The sequence below is a fragment of the Rhinatrema bivittatum genome, chromosome 6 (assembly GCF_901001135.1).
Source record: "Rhinatrema bivittatum chromosome 6, aRhiBiv1.1, whole genome shotgun sequence".
Classification (NCBI taxonomy): Eukaryota; Metazoa; Chordata; class Amphibia; order Gymnophiona; family Rhinatrematidae; genus Rhinatrema; species Rhinatrema bivittatum.
Genome location: NC_042620.1, coordinates 103,905,658 through 103,926,859, shown reverse-complemented (window position 1 = coordinate 103,926,859; position 21,202 = coordinate 103,905,658). Strand labels below are relative to the sequence as shown.

Here is a 21,202-nt window from a genome sequence, read left to right as displayed (position 1 = left end):
TTAAGGCCAAAAGTTCTATTTGGTGCAAAACCAATACAGATCAACCAGAGAGCATCATTCTTACTGTGAAGCCTGATCTACCAGCATATGGGGATGTTTCTCATTGACAAGGATTGAACACTTCTCATTAATGAAGAGACAAAGAATGGAGGCAAGTATAGAGTTCCCTGAGCGAAATCTGCCTTCCGCAAGAAATCTGAAACTGGGACTGAAGTTCAGTTTTCAGTATGACAAGAAGCAGGTAGCAAAACCTGTATTGGAATAGTCAAAGAACAAAAATGTAACTGTCCTGGAATGGGTCAGTCAGAACATCAACCTTAGGTCAATCAAACTGTGGCACGATTTGAAGATTGCTGTCCATCAGTGCTCCCCAAGGAACTTGACAGTTTCAACAGTTTTGTAAAGAATGCACACCTACGGTTATCAGTATTGGACCGAAGTTGGTGGAATCCTATCATAACAGTCTTATAGCTGTAATTGCTGCCAAAGGTGCTCTCATCAATTGTGGATTCAAGGTTGGAGACTACAGCTCGTATTCTAAAAGCTCAGTGCACGTAAATTTCGGTGTTTACGCACATGGCTGGGCCTTGCACGCTCTGCGTGCATTTTCTAAAGGACCCGGCCATGTGCATAAATACCAATAGACGCACAAGGGCCGGGCCCTGAAAAAGGGGCAGGCAGGGGAGCATGGTCTGGGTGGGGCAGGACGGAGGCCGGCTGGGACAGCAGCCATTAGCCGCTGTCCTGGGGAAGCGCGCGCTGGCAATTGGCCAGCAGCAGGTACGTTTTTATGAAACAACAAAAATAAAGCACCTACTTAGTATAGGGGTTGGGGAAGAGAGAGGAAGGAAGGTTAGGCAGGGGGTTAGGGAACTGGGGAAGGCCCGATTGTGTCGCCACGCGTCATTTGCATAAATTCAAACCCCCCCCCCTCTCCCCTGGTGCGTGTCGCCTGCACATGCGCTCGCAGATTGTAAAATCCTGCACATGCGCACACGGCCACCAGATTTTATAACATGCACGTCTTTTAAAATCTACCCCTTAGCCAATTGCTGGCTTTCAGGTTTGTTTTTGGTTACATAAATGCTTTTGCCTCCCCCATTTCCTCATAAAATATATATGGCTCAGATAGGTATGGTGTTGCATGTAAATGTGTCTTCTCCCATTCATGTATTGATACAAGTGAAAAATGTTAAGGGGTTGTAAATTTGCAGTAGCCGCTGTAGTTTTAGTATTTATATAGGAAGTTTTATGACCTCATTACTGTAGTTTTTTTTTTCTTTTTCTTTGTGGCCGTGAGGCAGTGCAAAGACTGTTAGATACCTAATTTTGCCTGTAGAAAATGCTAATTCAAGTTTGTGAGAGTGCAAGTTATGTTCCTGATTTTCTTGGAAGGATGTGAAACTTTTTTTAAAGCAACAAGGATTCATTTTTGAAGGTGAAACACTCACTGCAATCCTCAAATAGCAAATTATCTGTTTCATGATTTTAGCGGTCAATGGGTCATCTATAGTTTTCTATCATATAAAGCTGCATGCTATACTTTAGTCACTTCAGAAGTATGAATATTTTATTTTAGATACCATGCAGACCTTTAATGGAAATCTCACTCTGCAGGTGTGTATGCTACGGTCATACCTGGGATGAGTGTCAGAAATTTGCATTGGAACCAAATGATTAGCAGAGATTGAATGTGTACCGCCAGCTCTGTAATTTGATGCAATGTATGTCAACGTTTAATGTATTAGAACTTTGTATGGAAAGCTCAGAAAGAAGGTAGCCTGCTGTGACCAGAAAGTGTTAAGTGATTTGCTGGCAGCAATACAGCTACTACAATGCAGTTGGGCTTCAATAGGAATGCTTCAAGCATTGCTGTTACTACCTTTTTCCTGTGGTCTACTGTTTATTAGCACAAATACTAATAACATAAGCTACAGGAAGAAGTCAAAGCAGTAGCATTTGCTGGTTTCCTGCTTTTAAACCCCTGTAATGTGCTTATACTGTTGAAGCAGCCAGTGCCTCACTTAACAGCATAAAAGGGAAGTAGAGTATGAGTGGGAGAGAAGGAAAACTGTAAGGGAACTGCAACTTTGCTGAAGAGCTTGAAGTGACTGTTACGTTTGGAGGGGGGAAAATTTGGAGTCATGAAGAATTCTGATCTTTGCACCACAGAAGTAATAGGGACTAGCCAGAAATCCTAAAACGAAGTATGGGCAAATGAACCAAACTAATATGGAAGGCTAGTAACACACGATGGCTCTTGCAGTTCTGAAATGGACACCATGCTGCACCTGCGAAGAAATCTGTTGCTGGCTAAACTGAACTTTCCTGTATAATTTGGCTGGCACAGCCAGACAGTCTTACCAGGTTTGGCCTTGACAAACAGTTTTTTTATTTGAGAGGCTCATGTTGGATAGCATGTGTCCTCCAGCATGTCATTCTTCTGAAAGCTTTGGGAGCTCACTAGCTAGGACAGAAACATCTTCTGAAATCCACCAATCCTATGACTGAGGAATTGTGGTATATCCAATGAAAAGACCAATTTCTGCATACTGTGCATTTGTATGAAGGACAGAGAAGCTCGGAAGAAATTCTTGAAAGAAGCTGAAGCCAATGGGTGGAATATTTCTTGCCTTTCTCCTGATTGCAGGGTTTTTTTTTCCCTTTTCCTGCTTGCCACTTGCTAAATAATCATGTGCCTTTGCCAGCCAAATTAATGTGCATTCCTGCCTCCAGTCTGCTAAAATTTACAGAGCCTTCTGTAAGTACTCCATGATTGCCTCCTTGGGACTGTGGTAACTTGTCAACTTGTGCTTGTTAGTCAGGGGTAAAGCTGGTTGTTCCTTTGTGCTGGATGGGATCCTGACCAGATCCTTTGAGATGGACAACTGGGATTGAAGAAGAGAGAGAGAGAGAGGGAGGCCTGAGACAGTCTAGAGGCCTCCAACACTCCTGATATACGCAAGGTTGACTGGTTAATACTTTTATGCTGGGGATTTAATTTACAAATGTATTTGTGAAATCCAAGTTGAGATTAAGCAGACATAAGGGTTTTCTAAGCATTGTAATCAATGATGCACTATGCTAAACAAAACTAATGTCTAATATGTATAATCATTGTATATCTTGCCAAAATTATCTGTCTTCAAAAGTTATGTTTTTTTTTAACCTTTATTAATTGAACTCAAATTTTATCTGATAGTTAAATGTTATTACATGTAAGATAATATTACTTACAAAAGGGAGAGACCTTTCTTGAAGGCATATAATTGTGTGGAAAAGCTAACCTTCAGAAATGTTAAGTCCAATGTTTGTATTATATCAAGTAAGTGTGTGTGTGTGGTTTTTTTTTTTTTTAATGGTCAAACATATATTAAATTAAATACCTGGCTGACTTCTGCATGAAAAGGATGCATCTCCAGGACCCAGTTGTACTTGCCTTGAATTTTTTTTTTTTTTTTTACACTTGTCATGAAGCATTCTGAGTTTTTAAAAGGTTTTTTTTTTTTTTAAATTGAATTTTTTTACTACAATAAACAAAAATGGGAGTTAGGATGTTTGTTTACCAAATTATTTTTTTTTTTGTTTTGTTTCTCTGTCTTCCCTAGACTTTGGTGTTAGTTCTTTCTTGGCAACAGGAGGTGATGTTACCCGCAATAAAGTAAGAAAAACATTTGTTGGTACACCTTGTTGGATGGCTCCTGAAGTTATGGAACAGGTATTTATGTATCTGAATATCTTACACTTTTTTAATGAAACCATTACCAGGGGATTTTACAACATAAAAACACATGAATTTAGTACCTTGACAAATGAGAAAAAGAGCTATAAATATGGATCAAATATAGATAAACAAACATATTAAAAGCTGACATAGAAACCAAAAGTCTGAGTAAGCAAAGGAGGGAAAACACATAAGTAACAAATGACAGAGGATGCCGATAACACAATGTGGATCTTAAGTCATTAGTTGAGAATAACTGCTATCTGTAAGTGGGGAAGTCACAAGTTTCATATCTAGTACAGCTATTGCAGAGACAGTCTGTGGGTATACATGTACCTTTAATTCTGGACAAAAAGTATTGCTCTTGAACAGTGGCAGACACTTCGTCCCTAGAAGATGGGATTCTGGTTCTACGGCACTTTCAGTCCCATCTACTAACCTCATGAGCAGAAGATTGACTTGAATCAAACCAGTTCTCTGGCATGACAGCACAAGAACTGAACCTCTAGGCCAGTCTTATACTATAATTTTAATTTAAATTTTTATTACACACAGTACGTACTACTAAAAGTTGTAGAATTTTTATGAATAAAATTTTAGAAACCTGCAGGATGTAGCATTGGTTTTATATGGGTCACAGATTTCCTTAGCGATCCTAAATGAGTTGGCTTTTTTGATCTTTCAGGTAAGAGGCTATGACTTCAAAGCTGATATTTGGAGTTTTGGAATAACTGCCATTGAATTAGCAACAGGGGCTGCTCCCTACCACAAATACCCACCTATGAAGGTAAATACTATTTAATATGTGTAATATAAATATTTTATTTGGATTTATTACCCACCGTTTTGAATAAAAAAAATTCATAGAAAATGAGGTATAGTATGTTAGAATGTCAGCATGCATGTTGGAATGCAACATTTAGTCAGAGTATAGTTGCAGCTTAACAATTCTATTCAGAAGGTAGACAATAAAAACTAAACTTGGAATAAACAAACATCTCATCAAAACACTATTTTATTTAAATGATTTTTATATACTTTTTTTTACTAGAAAGTAGTGAAAATGGTTTACAAGGGAAAACATACATAATAAAAACAGATAAAAAAACAATTTACAGGCAAATACATAATTAAAAGGGAAGAAAGTAAGAAGTTAAAATTAGTTACAGCAGGAAGGTGATATCTAAATTCCTGCGGATGTGTCTGAAGGCAGGACTCTATTAGACATTCCAAAAACAGAATGGAAGTTATCCTGACAGAGGAACTAGTCAAGAAAAGTGGTTGGAGCTGAGGGTTAAATGTTGTTGGGAAATGCTTTTTCAAAAAGATAGAATTTAAAAAGAAATTGAAAACTTATCTTACTGGAGGAGTTTCTTAGAGTGTCTGGGATTGAGTTCCAGAGTAAAGGTCCAGCTACAGAAAAAGCTCGCTTTCTGGTTATGTCTAATCATGCCGTCTTAATGGTTGGGACTTCTAGAAGTTTTTTTGAGTGGAGCGGAGGCGTCTAGACTGTTTGTAAATACAAAGCTGCGAGCTGAGCCAAGAGGAGGTGTCATTGTTTAGTAGGTTATAGATCATAGTAAGTACTTTGTATTTTATTCTAATTGGTAACCACTGCAGGATGAAGAGAATCGGGGAGATATGTTTTCTCTGAGAGGTTCCTGTGAGAACATGGGTTGCATTGTTTTGGATCAGTTGTAGCGGGAGGAGGGCATTTTGTTGGAGACCGATGAGTAATGCGTTGCAGTAATCCAGCCCGCTGAATATTAAGGATTGAAGAATTGTTCTGAAGTCATTGAATTGTAAAAAGTGGACGCAGTCTTTTCAACATGTGTAGTTTGAAAAATGAGTTTAACAAATTGGATATGTGATTGTTCATGGATTGTTAAGACACCAAGATTTCACACTTTTTTGATGATTAGAAGGGAAGTGCCATTTAGATAGAGAGTGAGAACCAGGTAGTTTATCACAATCAGTTTAATTTTGGTGCATGTAAGGAAACTGGTTTCAGCTGCTTTCCAGGGTGGAAGAAGTTATAGATTTGGCATTGAAAGCCTGATTGAAGAACCAGGCTTCTACTTGCTCCAATGAACCTGAGCCTCTGAGTGGGCTCCACATTCATCTTCTCTAAGTTAACCAGAAAACCCAAGTGCTGCAGAAAGCAGATCATGGTGCTCAGGGAGCAGAGTACTTCCTCTCAGGAATCTGTTGCAATCAGCCAATCATCCAGGTAATGGAACACTTTGATTCCCTGATAATGGAGATAAACTGCTACCACAAGGCATTTTGTAAAGACCCTTGGGGCTGAGGACAGGCCAATGGGGAATACTTTGTACTGGTAAAGGAAAGAATCCACTTGAAAACGAAGGTAGCACCATTACAAAACGGTGGATGGATATGTAAGCACATGAATCCTTTAGATCTAGGGCACACATCTATTCGTCCCGTATGCAAGGGAGAATTGTGCAGAGGGAATTCATTTTGAATTTCTCAGAGTATGTTTGCTCAAGCGTCAAATCCAGAATGATCCATATTCCTCCCAATTTCTCGGGGGATGAGAAAATATTGAGAATAGAAGCCCCACATATGCTGGGACATGGGGATTGGCTCTATTGCTGATAGGATGAACAACTGATTTCCAGACGAAGTTGCGGCAGATAAGATGGATCTGGACAATGTGTTGGGCAAAGCAGTAGAGATGGGCGAAATGCAACTGGTATCCAGGCTGCATAATTTGGAGGAACCAGGGGTCCTTGGTGATTTGACGTTGCCATTTCACAAAATGTATTTTTGCCCCTACCAGAATTGTGGTGGGGTGAGTGTTTGGAGGGATCTAAAACTGGGCTCCATTTTAAGTGGGGCCTGTTGAGAGGTTTTAGGTTGCCAGTGTTCATGTTGTCAAGCTGTGGCTGAAAACAGCTACTGGTACTGAGCCGAAAGAGGAGGTAGACGTCATTGCTGGAAAGGACATTAAGGTCGCTTGTGGAAGTTTAGATGCTTATAGGTATATAAAGGACATCTCTATGTGGGTGGCTTTTCAAGAACTGTCAAGAGACTACTACCTTGCTGTTGAAGCAGAGAGCAATGATGGAGTTGCATCAACAGTATTAAGGCTTATTGGCTGACACCCATGCTATCTTAATATCAACTTGCACTTTAAGGTGGTATTTAGTAGCAATGAATCTTTAAAGTAATAAATTGGTAGTCTTAGATGTGTCTAGAGATATCTAAGCAGTCTGTCTCTTGGCAATAATTTCAACTGTCTGCTCCAAGACTCTGGCCAATATCTGGTCTTGCCCTCGGGCAGCTGGTTCTTGACACACTGCATTTCAAGGGTAGTATGTAATAGGGAAAATGAGACTATCCCAGAAAAAAAAGCAAATTACCTGATTTGGGGCTGTCTGACAGGCTGTAGAAAGCAGGGCAAGTCTGGTGGTAAACAGGTGTAGAGAGCAGGAAAAAAAAAAATAAATCTTTTTTTAAATGCTTGATGGGTCTGGAAGCAGTTACGTGAGTCTGTCGTGTTGGCTATCACAGCTCTGACAGGCGAGAGGGAGAAAAGAGAAGCAGCCTTATGCTATAGGTGTCATAGTGGATAAAACATTGAAATCGTCTGTTCAGTGTGCTGCGGCAGTCAAAAAAGCAAACAGAATGTTGGGAATTATTAGGGAATGGTGAATAAAATGGAAAATGTCATAATGCCTCTGTATCACTCCATGGGAAGATCGCACCTTGAATATGGTGTACAATTTTGGTCGCTGCATCTCAAAAAAGATGGAGAAGGTACAGAGAAGGGTGACGAAAATGATAAGGGGAATGGAACAGCTCCCCTATGAGGAAAGACTAAAGAGGTTAGGACTTTTAAGCTTGGAGAAGAGACTATGTTTAAAATCGAGGTCTAGAACAGGTAGATGTGAATCGGTTATTTACTCTTTCATATAATAGAAAGACGAGGGGGCACTCCATGAAGTTAGCATGTGGCACATTTAAAACTAATCGGAGAAAGTTCTATTTCACTCAACGCACAATTAAACTCTGGAATTTGTTGCCAGAGGATATGGTTAGTGCAGTTAGTGTTGCTGGTTTTAAAAAAGGATTGGATAAGTTCTTGGGGGAGAAGTCCATTACCTGCTATTAATTAAGTTGACTTAGAAAATAGCCACTGCTATTACTAGCAACAGTTACATGGAATAGACTTAGTTTTTGGGTACTTGCCAAGTTCTTATGGCCTGTATTGACCACTGTTGGAAACAGGATGCTGGGCTTGATGGACCCTTGGTCTGACCCAGTATGGCATGTTCTTATAGCTGGGCTGCAGGAGTGCTGTTACTTCCTCCTGTGGCTCCTGGCAGACAGCACACTGTTCTGGGTTGGGGGTGGCGGAGTGGAGCGAGTGGGCTGTCATTGCTGCTGCTATCTCTGCCTTTCTCCACTGGAGTGGTGGCAGTAACAGGACTCCACTCCAGGTGTTTTGAGGAGGAAAGATGGCCAGCAACACTGAGAGCCTTAGGCAAGCTTCCAGCACCAAAACTAAGAGTAAGCTTGGTCCATTGATGACACTGATATGACATAACTTCTGGGACTTCAACGCTGCTTCAAATCAAATAAAAGTTGAAAAGATAGTGTATAATAAATAAACCCCCGATTTAAGATCAGGGGCATTAAATAAAGCTCCCTACAAGTTTTAAAAGCTCTGTATGAATGCCGGCGACTCTGATGCAAATATATGTAAAAACAACAAAAATACACTACAAAACAAAAGCCTAGGATATACCTGAGGGAATCTCCAAAAGGCTTATCCTGACCCCAATATTGTTTTGGATGTTGACAAAGGCAAAAATAGTGATATTCCAAATGTCACCAAAAAATGATTCAAATGTCAAAAAATGAAAGGGGACATGTAATCAAGGGTCAGGTATCCTAATTTGAATTTTTATTTGATAAAAAATGTAGGGAATTTATAAGGAATGCTGCATTTTGTCCCAAAGTAAAGATGAGTTAAGTTGACTTGAATCATTTCTAACAACTTTAAAATGTTTATTCTTTAGGAAATAATTTTAATTCTTATTTGTTCCAAACTAACTCCAATCCATCTCATTTTCCCCAATCCAGTCTGGATTTTCACTACAGCGGACCTAGTTGGAACAGGACTGCCCAACATTCCAAGCAGCTTAGAATGCCCATGTGAAGCTGTAGCCATAGAAACTTGGATGGCTTGCTTATGAGCTGCCTTGCAAAAGGACAGTTTGAGGGGATTGAATTGACCTGATCCTTTGAGTTACTTTTGAAAGAGATAACAGGCACAAATTGTTTCCAGGATGTTGTCATATGAAGTAAGGGGTTAATGTTTTGACAGCTGACATATAGAGACTGGGAGATGTACTAGAAAAATGTCCCTCAGAAGTCACTGGAGCAATGATACAGTAAAATTTATTGTTACAGTTTAGAATAAAGATAACATTGTCTTAATGAATGTTCTGAATGTGGACCCTTGGACTGAAGGGGAGTTGTTTCTACCTGTGAGGAGTGACCCCACAAGTCTCTTCCTTCAGCTGGAGAGGAGCAGAGACCCTGCTAGAGCTTTACTACTAGCCCATGGTCCCTTTACATTGAGCCCTCAGGTGCCGGGGTTGGTTGGACTTACCTGGGGTCTCTGTGGTAGATGTCCAGGCAAGGGTCGAGGCAGGAATCAGTCCGAAGAACAGGATTGGACATGAACTCGGGAACTTCAGGAGACACATAAGAGCTCAGGAAGCCAGGCTAGGAGACTTGTTGCCAAGGCACTGGTAGAGTGCAGGGACTATTCTTATATAGTCTCTACACTATGACGTCATTGGAGAGGGCCTCGCAATTACCTGATACTGGCCCTTTTTAATTCAAAAGGAAACATGTGCGCCTACGGAGCTGTTTGAACACTGACTTTGTCGAACACTCTGCAGGCTGTGCCGAGCCAGCCCAAAGCGTCCCGCCGGCTAGAGGAGGGGCAATTGCGAGGCGACAGCAGTGAGCTCCGGTAGCAGCGGTGGCCCCAGAACACCGTCTGCTGCGCCGTGGCTAAGGTAAGCGAGGTCGGCTGTTTGCCAAGGTAGCCAACCCATGCAACACTGAAGCTGCTGAGAATAGACTGCTGAACTGTTATTAAATGACAATAATAAGGTTAGATCGGCCATCATAGTTAGTGATTCGATTATTAGGAATGTAGATAGCTGGGTGGCTGATGGGCATGAGGATTGCCTGGTAACATGCCTACCTGGTGCGAAGGTGGCGGACCTCACGCGTCACCTAGATAGGATTTTAGACAGTGCTGGGGAGGAGCTGGCTGTCGTGGTACATGTGGGCACCAACGACATAGGAAAATGTGGGAGGGAGGGTCTGGAAGCCAAATTTAGGCTCTTAGGTAGAAAGCTTAAATCCAGAACCTCCAGGGTAGCATTCTCTGAAATGCTCCCTGTTCCACGCGCAGGTCAGCAGAGGCAGGCAGAGCTCCGGAGTCTCAATGCATGGATGAGACGATGGTGCAAGGAACCATCGGTTTTCTTAGGAACTGGAGAACCTTTTGGGGAAGGGGGAGTCTCTTCCGAAGGGATGGGCTCCACCTTAACCAGGGTGGAACCAGACTGCTGGTTCCACCCTGCTCTATCTCCTTTAAAAAGGAGATAGAGCAGCTTTAAAACTAGAACAAAGGGGAAAGCCAACAGTTGCTCAGCAGCGCATGGTTCGGAGAGAGGTATCTTCAAAGGATACTAATGATGCATTAGAATTAGGGCATCCAGACAGTGAGGTTCCAATAATTAGAAAAATAGTCCAAGTGCCTGTAACTAAAAACTCACCTGAGCTAAAAAATTCTAACTTATCCCTATCAATTAAAAAGCAGAATGAAAATAAACAAAAAACAAACTTTGAAATGTTTGTATGCTAATGCCAGAAGTCTAAGAAGTAAGATGGGAGAATTAGAATGTATAGCAGTGAATGATGACATAGACTTAATTGGCATCTCAGAGACATGGTGGAAAGAGGATAACCAATGGGACAGTGCTATACCGGGGTACAAATTATATCGCAATGACAGAGAGGAGCCCCCGGGAGGAGGTGTGGCGCTTTATATCTGGGATGGCATAGAGTCCAACAGGATAAACATCCTCCATGAGACTAAATGCACAATTGAATCTTTATGGGTAGAAATCCCTTGTGTGTTGGGGGAAGGTGATAGGGGTATACTACCGTCCACCTGGTGAAGATGGTGAGACGGACAGTGAAATGCTAAGAGAAATTAGGGAAGCTAACCAAATTGGTAGTGCGGTAATAATGGGAGACTTCAATTACCCCAATATTGACTGGGTAAATGTATCATCAGGACACGCTAGAGAGATAACGTTCCTGGATGGAATAAATGATAGTTTATTGAGCAATTGGTTCAGGAACCGACGAGAGAGGGAGCAATTTTAGATCTAATTCTCAGTGGAGCACAGGACTTGGTGAGAGAGGTAACGGTGGGGCCACTTGGCAAAAGTGATCATAATATGATCAAATTTGATTTAACGACTGGAAGAGGAACAGTGTGCAAATCCAAGGCTCTCGTGCTAAACTTTCAAAAGGGAAACTTTGATAAAATGAGAAATTGTTAGAAAAAACTGAAAGGAGCAGCTACAAAAGTAAAAAAAAAATGTCCAAGAGGCGTGGTCATTGTTAAAAAAATACCATTCTAGAAGCACAGTCTAGATGTATTCCACACATTAAGAAAGGTGGAAAGAAGGCTAAACTATTACCGGCACGGTTAAAAGGGGAGGTGAAAAGCTATTTTAGCCAAAAGATCTTCATTCAAAAATTGGAAGAAGGGTCCAACAGAAGAAAATAGGATAAAGCATAAACATTGGCAAGTTAAATGTAAGACATTGATAAGACAGGCTAAGAGAGAATTTGTAAAGAAGTTGGCTTTAGAGGCAAAAACTCACAATAAAAATTTTAAAATATATCCGAAGCAGAAAGCCTGTGAGGGAGTCAGTTGGACCGTTAGATGATCGAGGGGTTAAAGGGGCACTTAGAGAAGACAAGGCCATCGCGGAAAGATTAAATGATTTCTTTGCTTTGGTGTTTACTGAAGAGGATGTTGGGGAGGTACCCGTAATGGAGAAGGTTTTGATGGGTAATGATTCAGATGGACTGAATCAAATCACGGTGAACCTAGAAGATGTGGTAGGCCTGATTGACAAACTGAAGAGTAGTAAATCACCTGGACCGGATGGTATACACCCCAGAGTTCCGAAGGAACTAAATGAAATTTCAGACCTATTAGTAAAAATTTGTAACCTATCATTACAATCATTTATTTATTTATTTATTGTTTTTTTTTTTATACCGATCTTCCTACATTAGATGCAAATCAAACCGGTTTACAAAGAACAAAAACTTGCCATACGGCCTTACATGGAACAATAAACATATAAACATTTAAGCAACTTTAAGTAATAGTCAAAGAGAAGAAAAAACTAAATATACAATTTAAATTACATAGAAATCAAGGTATATAAGAATTGGATTACATAATAATGATGGTCATAAGTGATAAGAGTCCAATAAATGAAAAATTCAAAGATTGTTGTGCTTGTACTAGGCTTAGATTAGGGAGAAGGAACTAAGAAGATATGTAGAAATGGAATGGAGAATAGCGGAAGAAATAACTGGAATAAAATAAAATAAACCAGAGCGGTCCGGCTAGCTCTGCGACATTTCCTCCCGCTTTTTCGGAACCGGGAGGTCAGAATCGTATCGGACAACGCTACCACCGTGGCCTACATCAACCGACAAGGAGGCACGCGCAGCCCGCAGGTCGCGCTCGAGGCGGCGCTGCTGATGCAATGGGCGGAGCGTCATCTCGTCCGGCTAGCGGCCTCGCACATCGCCGGGGTGGACAACGTCCAGGCGGACTTCCTCAGTCGTCAACTGCTGGACCCAGGAGAGTGGTCTCTCTCCGACAAAGCGATGCAACTTCTCGTCCATCGGTGGGGGGCCCCCCACTTAGATCCGATGGCGTCCGCTCTCAACGCCAAGGCTCCACGCTTCTTCAGTCGCCGGAGAGAGCGCGGCGCGGAGGGAGTGGATGCCCTGGTCCTCCCGTGGCCGCCACATCTTCTACTCTACGCTTTCCCACCATGGCCCCTAGTGGGCAGGATGCTTCGCAGAATAGAAAGCCATCAGGGGACCGTGATATTCGTCGCCCCAGAATGGCCCAGGCGACCCTGGTTTGCGCATCTGCTCCAGCTGGTGATCGACGGTCCAATCAGGCTGGGGCACCTCCCCCGGCTCCTACATCAGGGCCCGGTATTTTTCGAGCAGGCAGAACTCTTCTGTCTTGCGGCCTGGCTTTTGAGAGGCGCCGCCTCCGGCGCCGGGGCTACCCGGAGGCGGTAGTATCAACGCTGTTGCGGGCATGAAAGACGTCGGCGGCCTATGTTCGAGTCTGGAAGGTGTTCGAGCTGTGGTGTACCAGCCAGGCCACGAGACCCGCAAAGGCTTCTGTACCTCAGATCCTCCAGTTTCTACAAGCGGGGGTGGAAAAAGGACTCGCCTATAATTCACTACGGGTTCAGGTGGCCGCCCTTGGTTCGCTGCTGAGCGATGGGGGCTCTCTTCTACAGCACCCGGACATTGCTCGCTTCCTCAAGGGTGTCAAGCATATGCGTCCTCCGTTACGGGACCCCTGTCCCTCCTGGAGTCTTAACCTTGTGCTTCGCTCCCTGTCGGGACCTCCGTTCGAGCCACTGCGCAGTGCAACGATGAAGGATCTCACCCTCAAGACTGTATTTCTGGTGGCCATCTGTTCCGCTCGACGCATTTCGGAGCTGCAGGCTCTGTCGTGTAGAGAGCCTTATCTCTGTTTCTCCGACTCTGGAGTTTCGCTTCGCACCGTTCCCTCCTTCCTTCCGAAGGTGGTCTCGGCATTCCATGTGAACCAGACGGTGGAATTGCCATCCTTCTCTTCCTCAGAGCCGAAGTCTCTCCGACTCTTGGATGTCAAGCGCACTCTGCGTCTCTATCTGGAGGCTACAGATGAGTTCCGGACCTCTGACCATCTCTTCGTACTTTGGTCCGGTCCTAAGAAGGGGTCTCAGGCCTCGAAGACGACCATCGCCAGATGGCTGAAGGCCGGCATTGCTGCTTCCTACATTGGGGTGGGGCGGACTCCCCCGCCCGGCATCGTAGCACATTCTACACGTTCTCAGGCGGCCTCCTGGGCGGAGGCTCGCTCGGTCTCCTCTCAAATTTGTAGAGCAGCCACCTGGAAATCGTTACACACGTTCTCGAGGCACTATCGTCTGCACCTCGCCTCTTCGGTCTCTGGACACTGTGGCGAGCAGGTTCTTCGAGCAGGCCTCGCAGGACCCCACCCGATTTAGGGAAGCTTGGGTACATCCCACTGTCTGGACTGATCCAGGTACGTACAGGGAAAAGAAAATTTACTTACCTGCTAATTTTCATTCCTGTAGTACCATGGATCAGTCCGGACACCCACCGCGTTTGGGTTCTTGATCCTGCTCTGCTCTGCGCTACTTCTTGCTCGCAGTGTTCTGTGTCTTCACAGTTTCTTTTCCCTGTTTTTCACAGCTCCCTACAAGTTGGTAGGATGTTTGCAGTTTACTTGTTGCGGTTACAATTGTTGTCATTATCTGTTTTCCACAAACTTGATCCTTCGGGGGTTTCTACTCTGGCTTTGATATACTCGATACTGAACTCCTGCAGAGGGGGTAGTAGTATATATGGATATGCCCCCTCAAAGCTTGTGCTGACTCCACCTGAAGACTAGAGGATAGCAAATGTAACCCTAATATTTAAAAAGGGCTCCAGGTGTGATCCGGGAAACTACAGACCGGTTAGCCTGACTTCAGTGCCAGGAAAAATAGTGGAAAGTGTTCTAAACATCAAACTCACAGAACATACAGAAAGACATGGTTTAATGGAACAAAGTCAGCATGGCTTTACCCAAGGCAAGTCTTGCTTCACAAATCTGCTTCACGTTTTTGAAGGAGTTAATAAACATATGGATAAAGGTGAACCAGATTTTCAGAAGGCGTTTGACAAAGTTCCTCATGAGAGGCTTCTAGGAAAAGTAAAAATTCATGGGATAGGTGGAGATGTCCTTATGTGGATTGCAAATTGGCTAAAAGACAGGAAACAGAGTGTAGGATTAAATGGGCAATTTTCTCAGTGGAAGGGAGTGGACAGTGGAGTGCCTCAGGGATCTGTATTGGGACCCTTACTTTTCAATATATTTATAAATGATCTGGAAAGAAATACGACGAGTGAGATAATCAAATTTGCAGATGACACAAAATTGTTCAGAGTAGTTAAATTACAAGCAGATTGTGATAAATTGCAGGAAGACCTTGTGAGACTGGAAAATTGGGCATCCAAATGGCAGATGAAATTTAATGTGGATAAGTGCAAGGTAATGCATATAGGGAAAAATAACCCATACTATAATTACACAATGTTGGGTTCCATATTAGGTGCTACATCCCAGGAAAGAGATCTAGGCGTCATAGTGAATAACACATTGAAATCGTTGGTTCAGTGTGCTGCGGCAGTCAAAAAAGCAAACAGAATGTTGGGAATTATTAGAAAGGGAATGGTGAATAAAACAGAAAATGTCATAATGCCTCTGTATCGCTCCATGGTGAGACCGCACCTTGAATACTGTGTACAATTCTGGTCGCCGCATCTCAAAAAAGATATAATTGCGATGGAGAAGGTACAGAGAAGGGCTACCAAAATAAGGGGAATGGAACAGCTCCCCTATGAGGAAAAACTAGAGAGGTTAGGACTTTTCAGCTTGGAGAAGAGACGGCTGAGGGGGGGATATGATAGAGGTGTTTAAAATCATGAGAGGTCTAGAACGGGTAGATGTGAATCGGTTATTTACTCTTTCGGATAGTAGAAAGACTAGGGGGCACTCCATGAAGTTAGCATGGGGCACATTTAAAACTAATCGGAGAAAGTTCTTTTTTACTCAACACACAATTAAACTCTGGAATTTGTTGCCAGAAGATGTGGTAAGTGCAGTTAGTATAGCTGTGTTTAAAAAAGGATTGGATAAGTTCTTGGAGGAGAAGTCCATTACCTGCTATTAATTAAGTTGACTTAGAAAATAGCCACTGCTATTAATTGATTGCATCAGTAGCATGGGATCTTCTTAGTGTTTGGGTAATTGCCAGGTTCTTATGGCCTGGATTGGCCACTATTGGAAACAGGATGCTGGGCTTGATGGACCCTTGGTCTGACCCAGTATGGCATTTTCTTATGTTCTTATGTAGTCTGAAGCTTGCTAAAGAGTAAAATTCAGTAAAGGAATATCATATACACGATGACAGAGGCTGTGAGAAGTGATTTTTGTTAATCAAATGTAATGTTTAAGGTGCTGATCAGGTTAGGAAGCAGTAGGATTAGCTTATATTCTGAGTTTCTGCGTTTCAGCTTTTAATCAGCTTTAGTCAGGGGAATGACTGAAAGTGTGAGAGGCAATGAGAATGGTTGCCAGAGACTGATAAGTTACCTTGTACCCTGAACTACTGTTGTGGTGGTGGTGGTGGTGGTGGTCAAAGACCAAAAATCAGAGACCCTGCACAGACATACCTGTGAGTTTGAGGCAAAACTGGCCTCAAAGTGCTGTTATTGAATTCTGTCTAATATTAACTGGCAGTTCTGATTAACTTTGATAGAAACCTGTTTTACAAGCAGGTTATGAAAGTTGTAATAAATGAAATGAAAAATTAAATCATCTCCTCCGTTACAATATTATTCCTCTTATGGGGAAGAACATAAAAAAATCTAAAGTTTAGAGATCTTCCTGTATTGAATGATTTTAGAGTAGGTTATTTGAACTATCTTTTGATCTCTGATTTAGTTAGCAAGAAAACTTCAACAAGTCTGTGAAACATACTGTAGGGAATATACTTGTCAAGTGGAAGATCATCACGAGGAGAGTAATAGTTAAGTGGGTTTTTGTTTTTGTTTTTTTTTTATTTCTTGAACGTTAGTAGGGTGAAGAATTGGGAAGAAGATGGTACAGTCAATACTGCAAGAGTTGCATTGAACCTGAGCAATGAAATCTAGCAGTGCTCCCTAGGAGCAGAACTGGGGTAAAATTAAAGTGTACAAACCAACAGTTATAAATCTGTAAAAGTTTAAGCCAATAAAGAAAGATAGAACACAAAAGACACTGACATAGAAAGGAAAAGAAAGGCATAACATGCAAACAGACAAGAAAATAAAGGATATTAAGAGAATATACTTACCAGTAACTTGTCACCAAACAATAACAGGAGCCCTATGAAATAAAGCAGACTGATTTTAAAATGAATGTGCGTGTAGAGAGATGTTTCAATTTTAAATCGTGCATGCCTACTGCACATAAGTATGCTAATTTTAAGAGGTTACTCTAGCAAATCTATTTCACGTAACATGCCTGCTAACATGTATGTAAGCGGATTTTAAAAATGCTTGCTCAAGGGACATTCCCAGTTTTTCCAAATAGTCCACCAGTTTGCCCAATCAATCTTGAGGTCTGGTTCTTCATCCTGCATGTCCCCCCCCCCCCCCCCCCCCCCCAGTTCACCTGGACTCTTCACCCTGTTGGGTAAGCCCATAAACTTGAGATCTGCAGGTTTACTCCTCATCAGAAGAAGCAGTAAAGTTACACTGCTGCATGCTGCAGCCTCTGGCTTTAAAATATGGAGTTATGCATGTAACTGTTTGCCCCATCGCCCAGCTCTGCACCTTTTCCACTCTTTTTAACTTTTGTATGCACGTGTCCCAGATACTTGTGTATGAGGCATTTTAGCACAAGCAATGTTTAAAACTGACCTCCAAGATTCAAATTCTTTTAATATATAACAGCAACTAAAACAATTTAAAATACTACTAGAATTGAAGTTTAAAGTATGTTTCACTTATCTGATGGGATTTCATAGAAGATACTACAGAAGGAAAAAAAAGTATAAGAATTTGTTAGTATTTTATAAGATACACTTGTTGCCAGTACTTTTGTTCTTGATGCAATTGAATTTTAAAATAAAAACTTCAAAAACATCTCTTGTTCACCTGATTCCCCTCCCCCCCCCCCCATACTTTTTTTTTGGTTTAATCCCTACTCTCCCTGCCTACCTCCAGGGGACTAGGTTGGGTGGGTTTCAGGCCTTTATATTACAAACTCAACAGGAGGTGAGGGCTTTCTGGAAGTGCCCCTGTGGGTAACAGCGCAAGTCCCAGTTTTTCAGTGGTAACTCACTATCTCAGTGGGAGGGGCTTCCCTTGCAGGTGGTTTTCAAATAGGTCTCAGACTGTCACCACAGGCCAGAAACAGGCAGGGAGGCAGAAAAAGTGCAGGTAGGAGCTTCAGTAAGGAGGCAGGCAAAGAAAAACCCAAGACAGCAAAGCAAAAGCTCAGGCTCAAAACTCATGAAAGCAGAATGCTCCCATCCTTTGTCTTGAGGCTTCTTTTAAGGACTCTTCTGTCTCTTATCAGGGCTCCATGCAAATGCATAGGATGCAGAAGTGGGCATTGTAACTATTAGAGATGTGAATCGGAACTGAAATCCGAACCGATTCTGGTTCCGATTCACATCTCTAGTAACTATAATTCTCTGGATATAGAATTGGTCTTCATCCAAGCTGGCCTACTCGCACAGATATGACGTGAATGGCTGTGTGTTGGAAAGCATCTATTTAATCAGGATGGGCCTCTCAGACAGACACAAGCTTGGTCATTTGGTGTCCAGCACAGGGCTTCCCAAGCTTTTATCCAATGTGATCCCATTTTAACAATTTTTAAAATTCACATGACCCCAGAGGATGACACAAACAAATTAGCAGGGATGCAATCCCCCTCCAACAATCATTTTTCACCCCCTCCACGCTCCAGCTGATTCTCCTCTCTCAACCTCTACCCCTTCCAGAGGACCTCCCTACCTTTCTCAACCTGTCTTTTCCCTAGCCCATCCAGCCCTTTTCACATCTGCTCATCTTATCCTCTCTCTCTGCCCTCCCGAGACCTTCTTATAACCCCAATTGATCCTCTGTCATTCCCTTCCATTCAGCCCAACTCCATTTCCTAATTTTCATCCTCCATCTCCTCACCTCTTAGCATTACATCCTCCAATCCTTGTCTCACTTTCCCTTCTAGCTGTTCCCGTCTCATCTCATGTCCTCTAATTGTGCTGGCACTAGAAGAATATTTATCTACTAGTAAGACTCCCTTCAAAAATTATAGATGTGGTAACAGTTGAATATCAGTCTCTCAAAAGTACTGTGACACCACAATTTAACTAAAGCAGTTCTTAATCACCTCAAGTGAGAAATTTTTTTTTTCAAATACCAGACCTCATAAACTGCATAGTTGGTAATGCTAAATTACCTTTTTTTTTTTTTTTTTTATATAAAAGAACATCATCAGTAGAAAGATTATACCAAAGCAAATAAATACTTATCAATTGTAGTGGGAGCATTTGCTACACGAACATGAAACTGGAGCGGCTTAAGATGGCGGCGTCTGCCGGTGTAACGTTTCTTCCACCCAGAATGAATGAAAGAGCGCCCTTTCTTAAACGAGCACATAGCCAATCATAAAGTGCCACGTAAATGATGACGTAAATTGATACAGGTGGCATTTAAACCAAAGAGAACCACTCCACCACAATATTGAGACCTAGTGGTTGTATCGTATTTAGTTTAAAGATCCATTGCTGTTCTCTAACATTTAATAATTTTTGTGGATCACCACCCCTCCCTGATAATCGAATAGTATCTATCACCCTCCATCTTAAATCCACAAAATGATGTTTTTTTGAAAGGCAGTGTGCCACAATAGGGGCTTGCAGTTTTTCAGTTTGTAGACAACTTTTGTGTTCAATAAGTCTCGTACGTATTGAGCGTTTCCATAAATGTTGCCATAAATGTTCTTTATGTACAATTACTCTAGCAGGACCTGATTGGACGGATTCTCAAGGAAGAAAATGGTTGGCTAGAACTTATTCGGATTGTCAGACTTCACATGTGATATACATCATTAAATGTCCCTGTGATTTGTTCTACGTCGGTCGGACGAAACGCTCAATACATACGAGACTTATTGAACACAAAAGTTGTCTACAAACTGAAAAACTGCAAGCCCCTATTGTGGCGCACTGCCTTTCAAAAAAACATCATTTTGTGGATTTAAGATGGAGGGTGATAGATACTATTCGATTATCAGGGAGGGGTGGTGATCCACAAAAATTATTAAATGTTAGAGAACAGCAATGGATCTTTACACTAAATACGATACAACCACTAGGTCTCAATATTGCGGTGGAGTGGTTCTCTTTGGTTTAAATGCCACCTGTATCAATTTACGTCATCATTTACGTGGCACTTTATGATTGGCTATGTGCTCGTTTAAGAAAGGGCGCTCTTTCATTCATTCTGGGTGGAAGAAACGTAACACCGGCAGACGCCGCCATCTTAAGCCGCTCCAGTTTCATGTTCGTGTAGCGAATGCTCCCACTACAATTGATAAGTATTTATTTGCTTTGGTATAATCTTTCTACTGATGATGTTCTTTTATATAAAAAAAAATAAAAAAATGCTAATTTAGCATTACCAACTATGCCGTTTTATGAGGTCTGGTATTTGAAAAAAAATTTTTCTCACTTGAGGTGATTAAGAACTGCTTTAGTTAAATTGTGGTGTCACAGTACTTTTGAGAGACTAGAAGAATATTGCCAGCAATTGCGACTAACAACTGAAGGTTTTGTGACCCCCATTTGGTGATCTGACCCACAGTTTGGGAAGCCCTGGTTTAGCAGTACCATTTAATTAAGAAAGAATGTTCAGTTTATCCAGCAACTGCAGGTGTGTGGGTTTTTAGTTTTGGTTTTTTTTCAGGGCAGCTTGACTTCCACTTATAAACTGCAAAATGTATCCCATGGGTTTTAGCTTCAATTTTGTGTGGCTAGGCTTGCATTTAGTTTGGTTCGCAGTTACACATACTCCTTATTAAATATGATCTGCTTATCTCTACACTGCCATGCTAACCTTTAAGTAAAGAACATGATGCCTGTTATAGTATCCTACTCCACTTCTAGAACAGGGCATTATTAGCATTTAAAGAGCTCATTTCTGTTAGTGCTGCCTAGGTACAGTTGACAAGCATCTTGGTTCTAAAAAGTTTTTAGAAAAGTGAATGACAGTAGTTACTTTTTATCCTAAAAATATGTCCATTTTTGTTTATACACTGCAGAAGTACATCTGAGTACTAATCTACAGCTGAACAGTACAGCAGTGCAGTGCATCATGATTCCGGTGTTCTCTTTAACTGTAGATGCCCACTCCAGGGAGCTTGGCCTTTGTTCAGTTAGCAGTGATAGACCACTGCAGAGAGCAAATTTGTATCCAAGGCTATTTTAGCAATTAATGGCAAGTAAAAGCAAAGCATACACTCTCTGAGAT

At 41.9% G+C, this 21,202-nt stretch overlaps 1 protein-coding gene across 1 annotated transcript in view; it reads left to right on the top strand.

Moving 5' to 3' along the window:
- Window positions 1–21,202, top strand: part of STK39 (serine/threonine kinase 39) — a 484,232-nt gene that overhangs the window by 147,269 nt on the left and 315,761 nt on the right. The window contains exons 6-7 of the mRNA XM_029605673.1: window positions 3,609–3,718; window positions 4,410–4,511. Coding sequence (XP_029461533.1) covers window positions 3,609–3,718; window positions 4,410–4,511 — 212 coding nt within the window. The remainder of the gene's footprint in view (window positions 1–3,608; window positions 3,719–4,409; window positions 4,512–21,202) is intronic.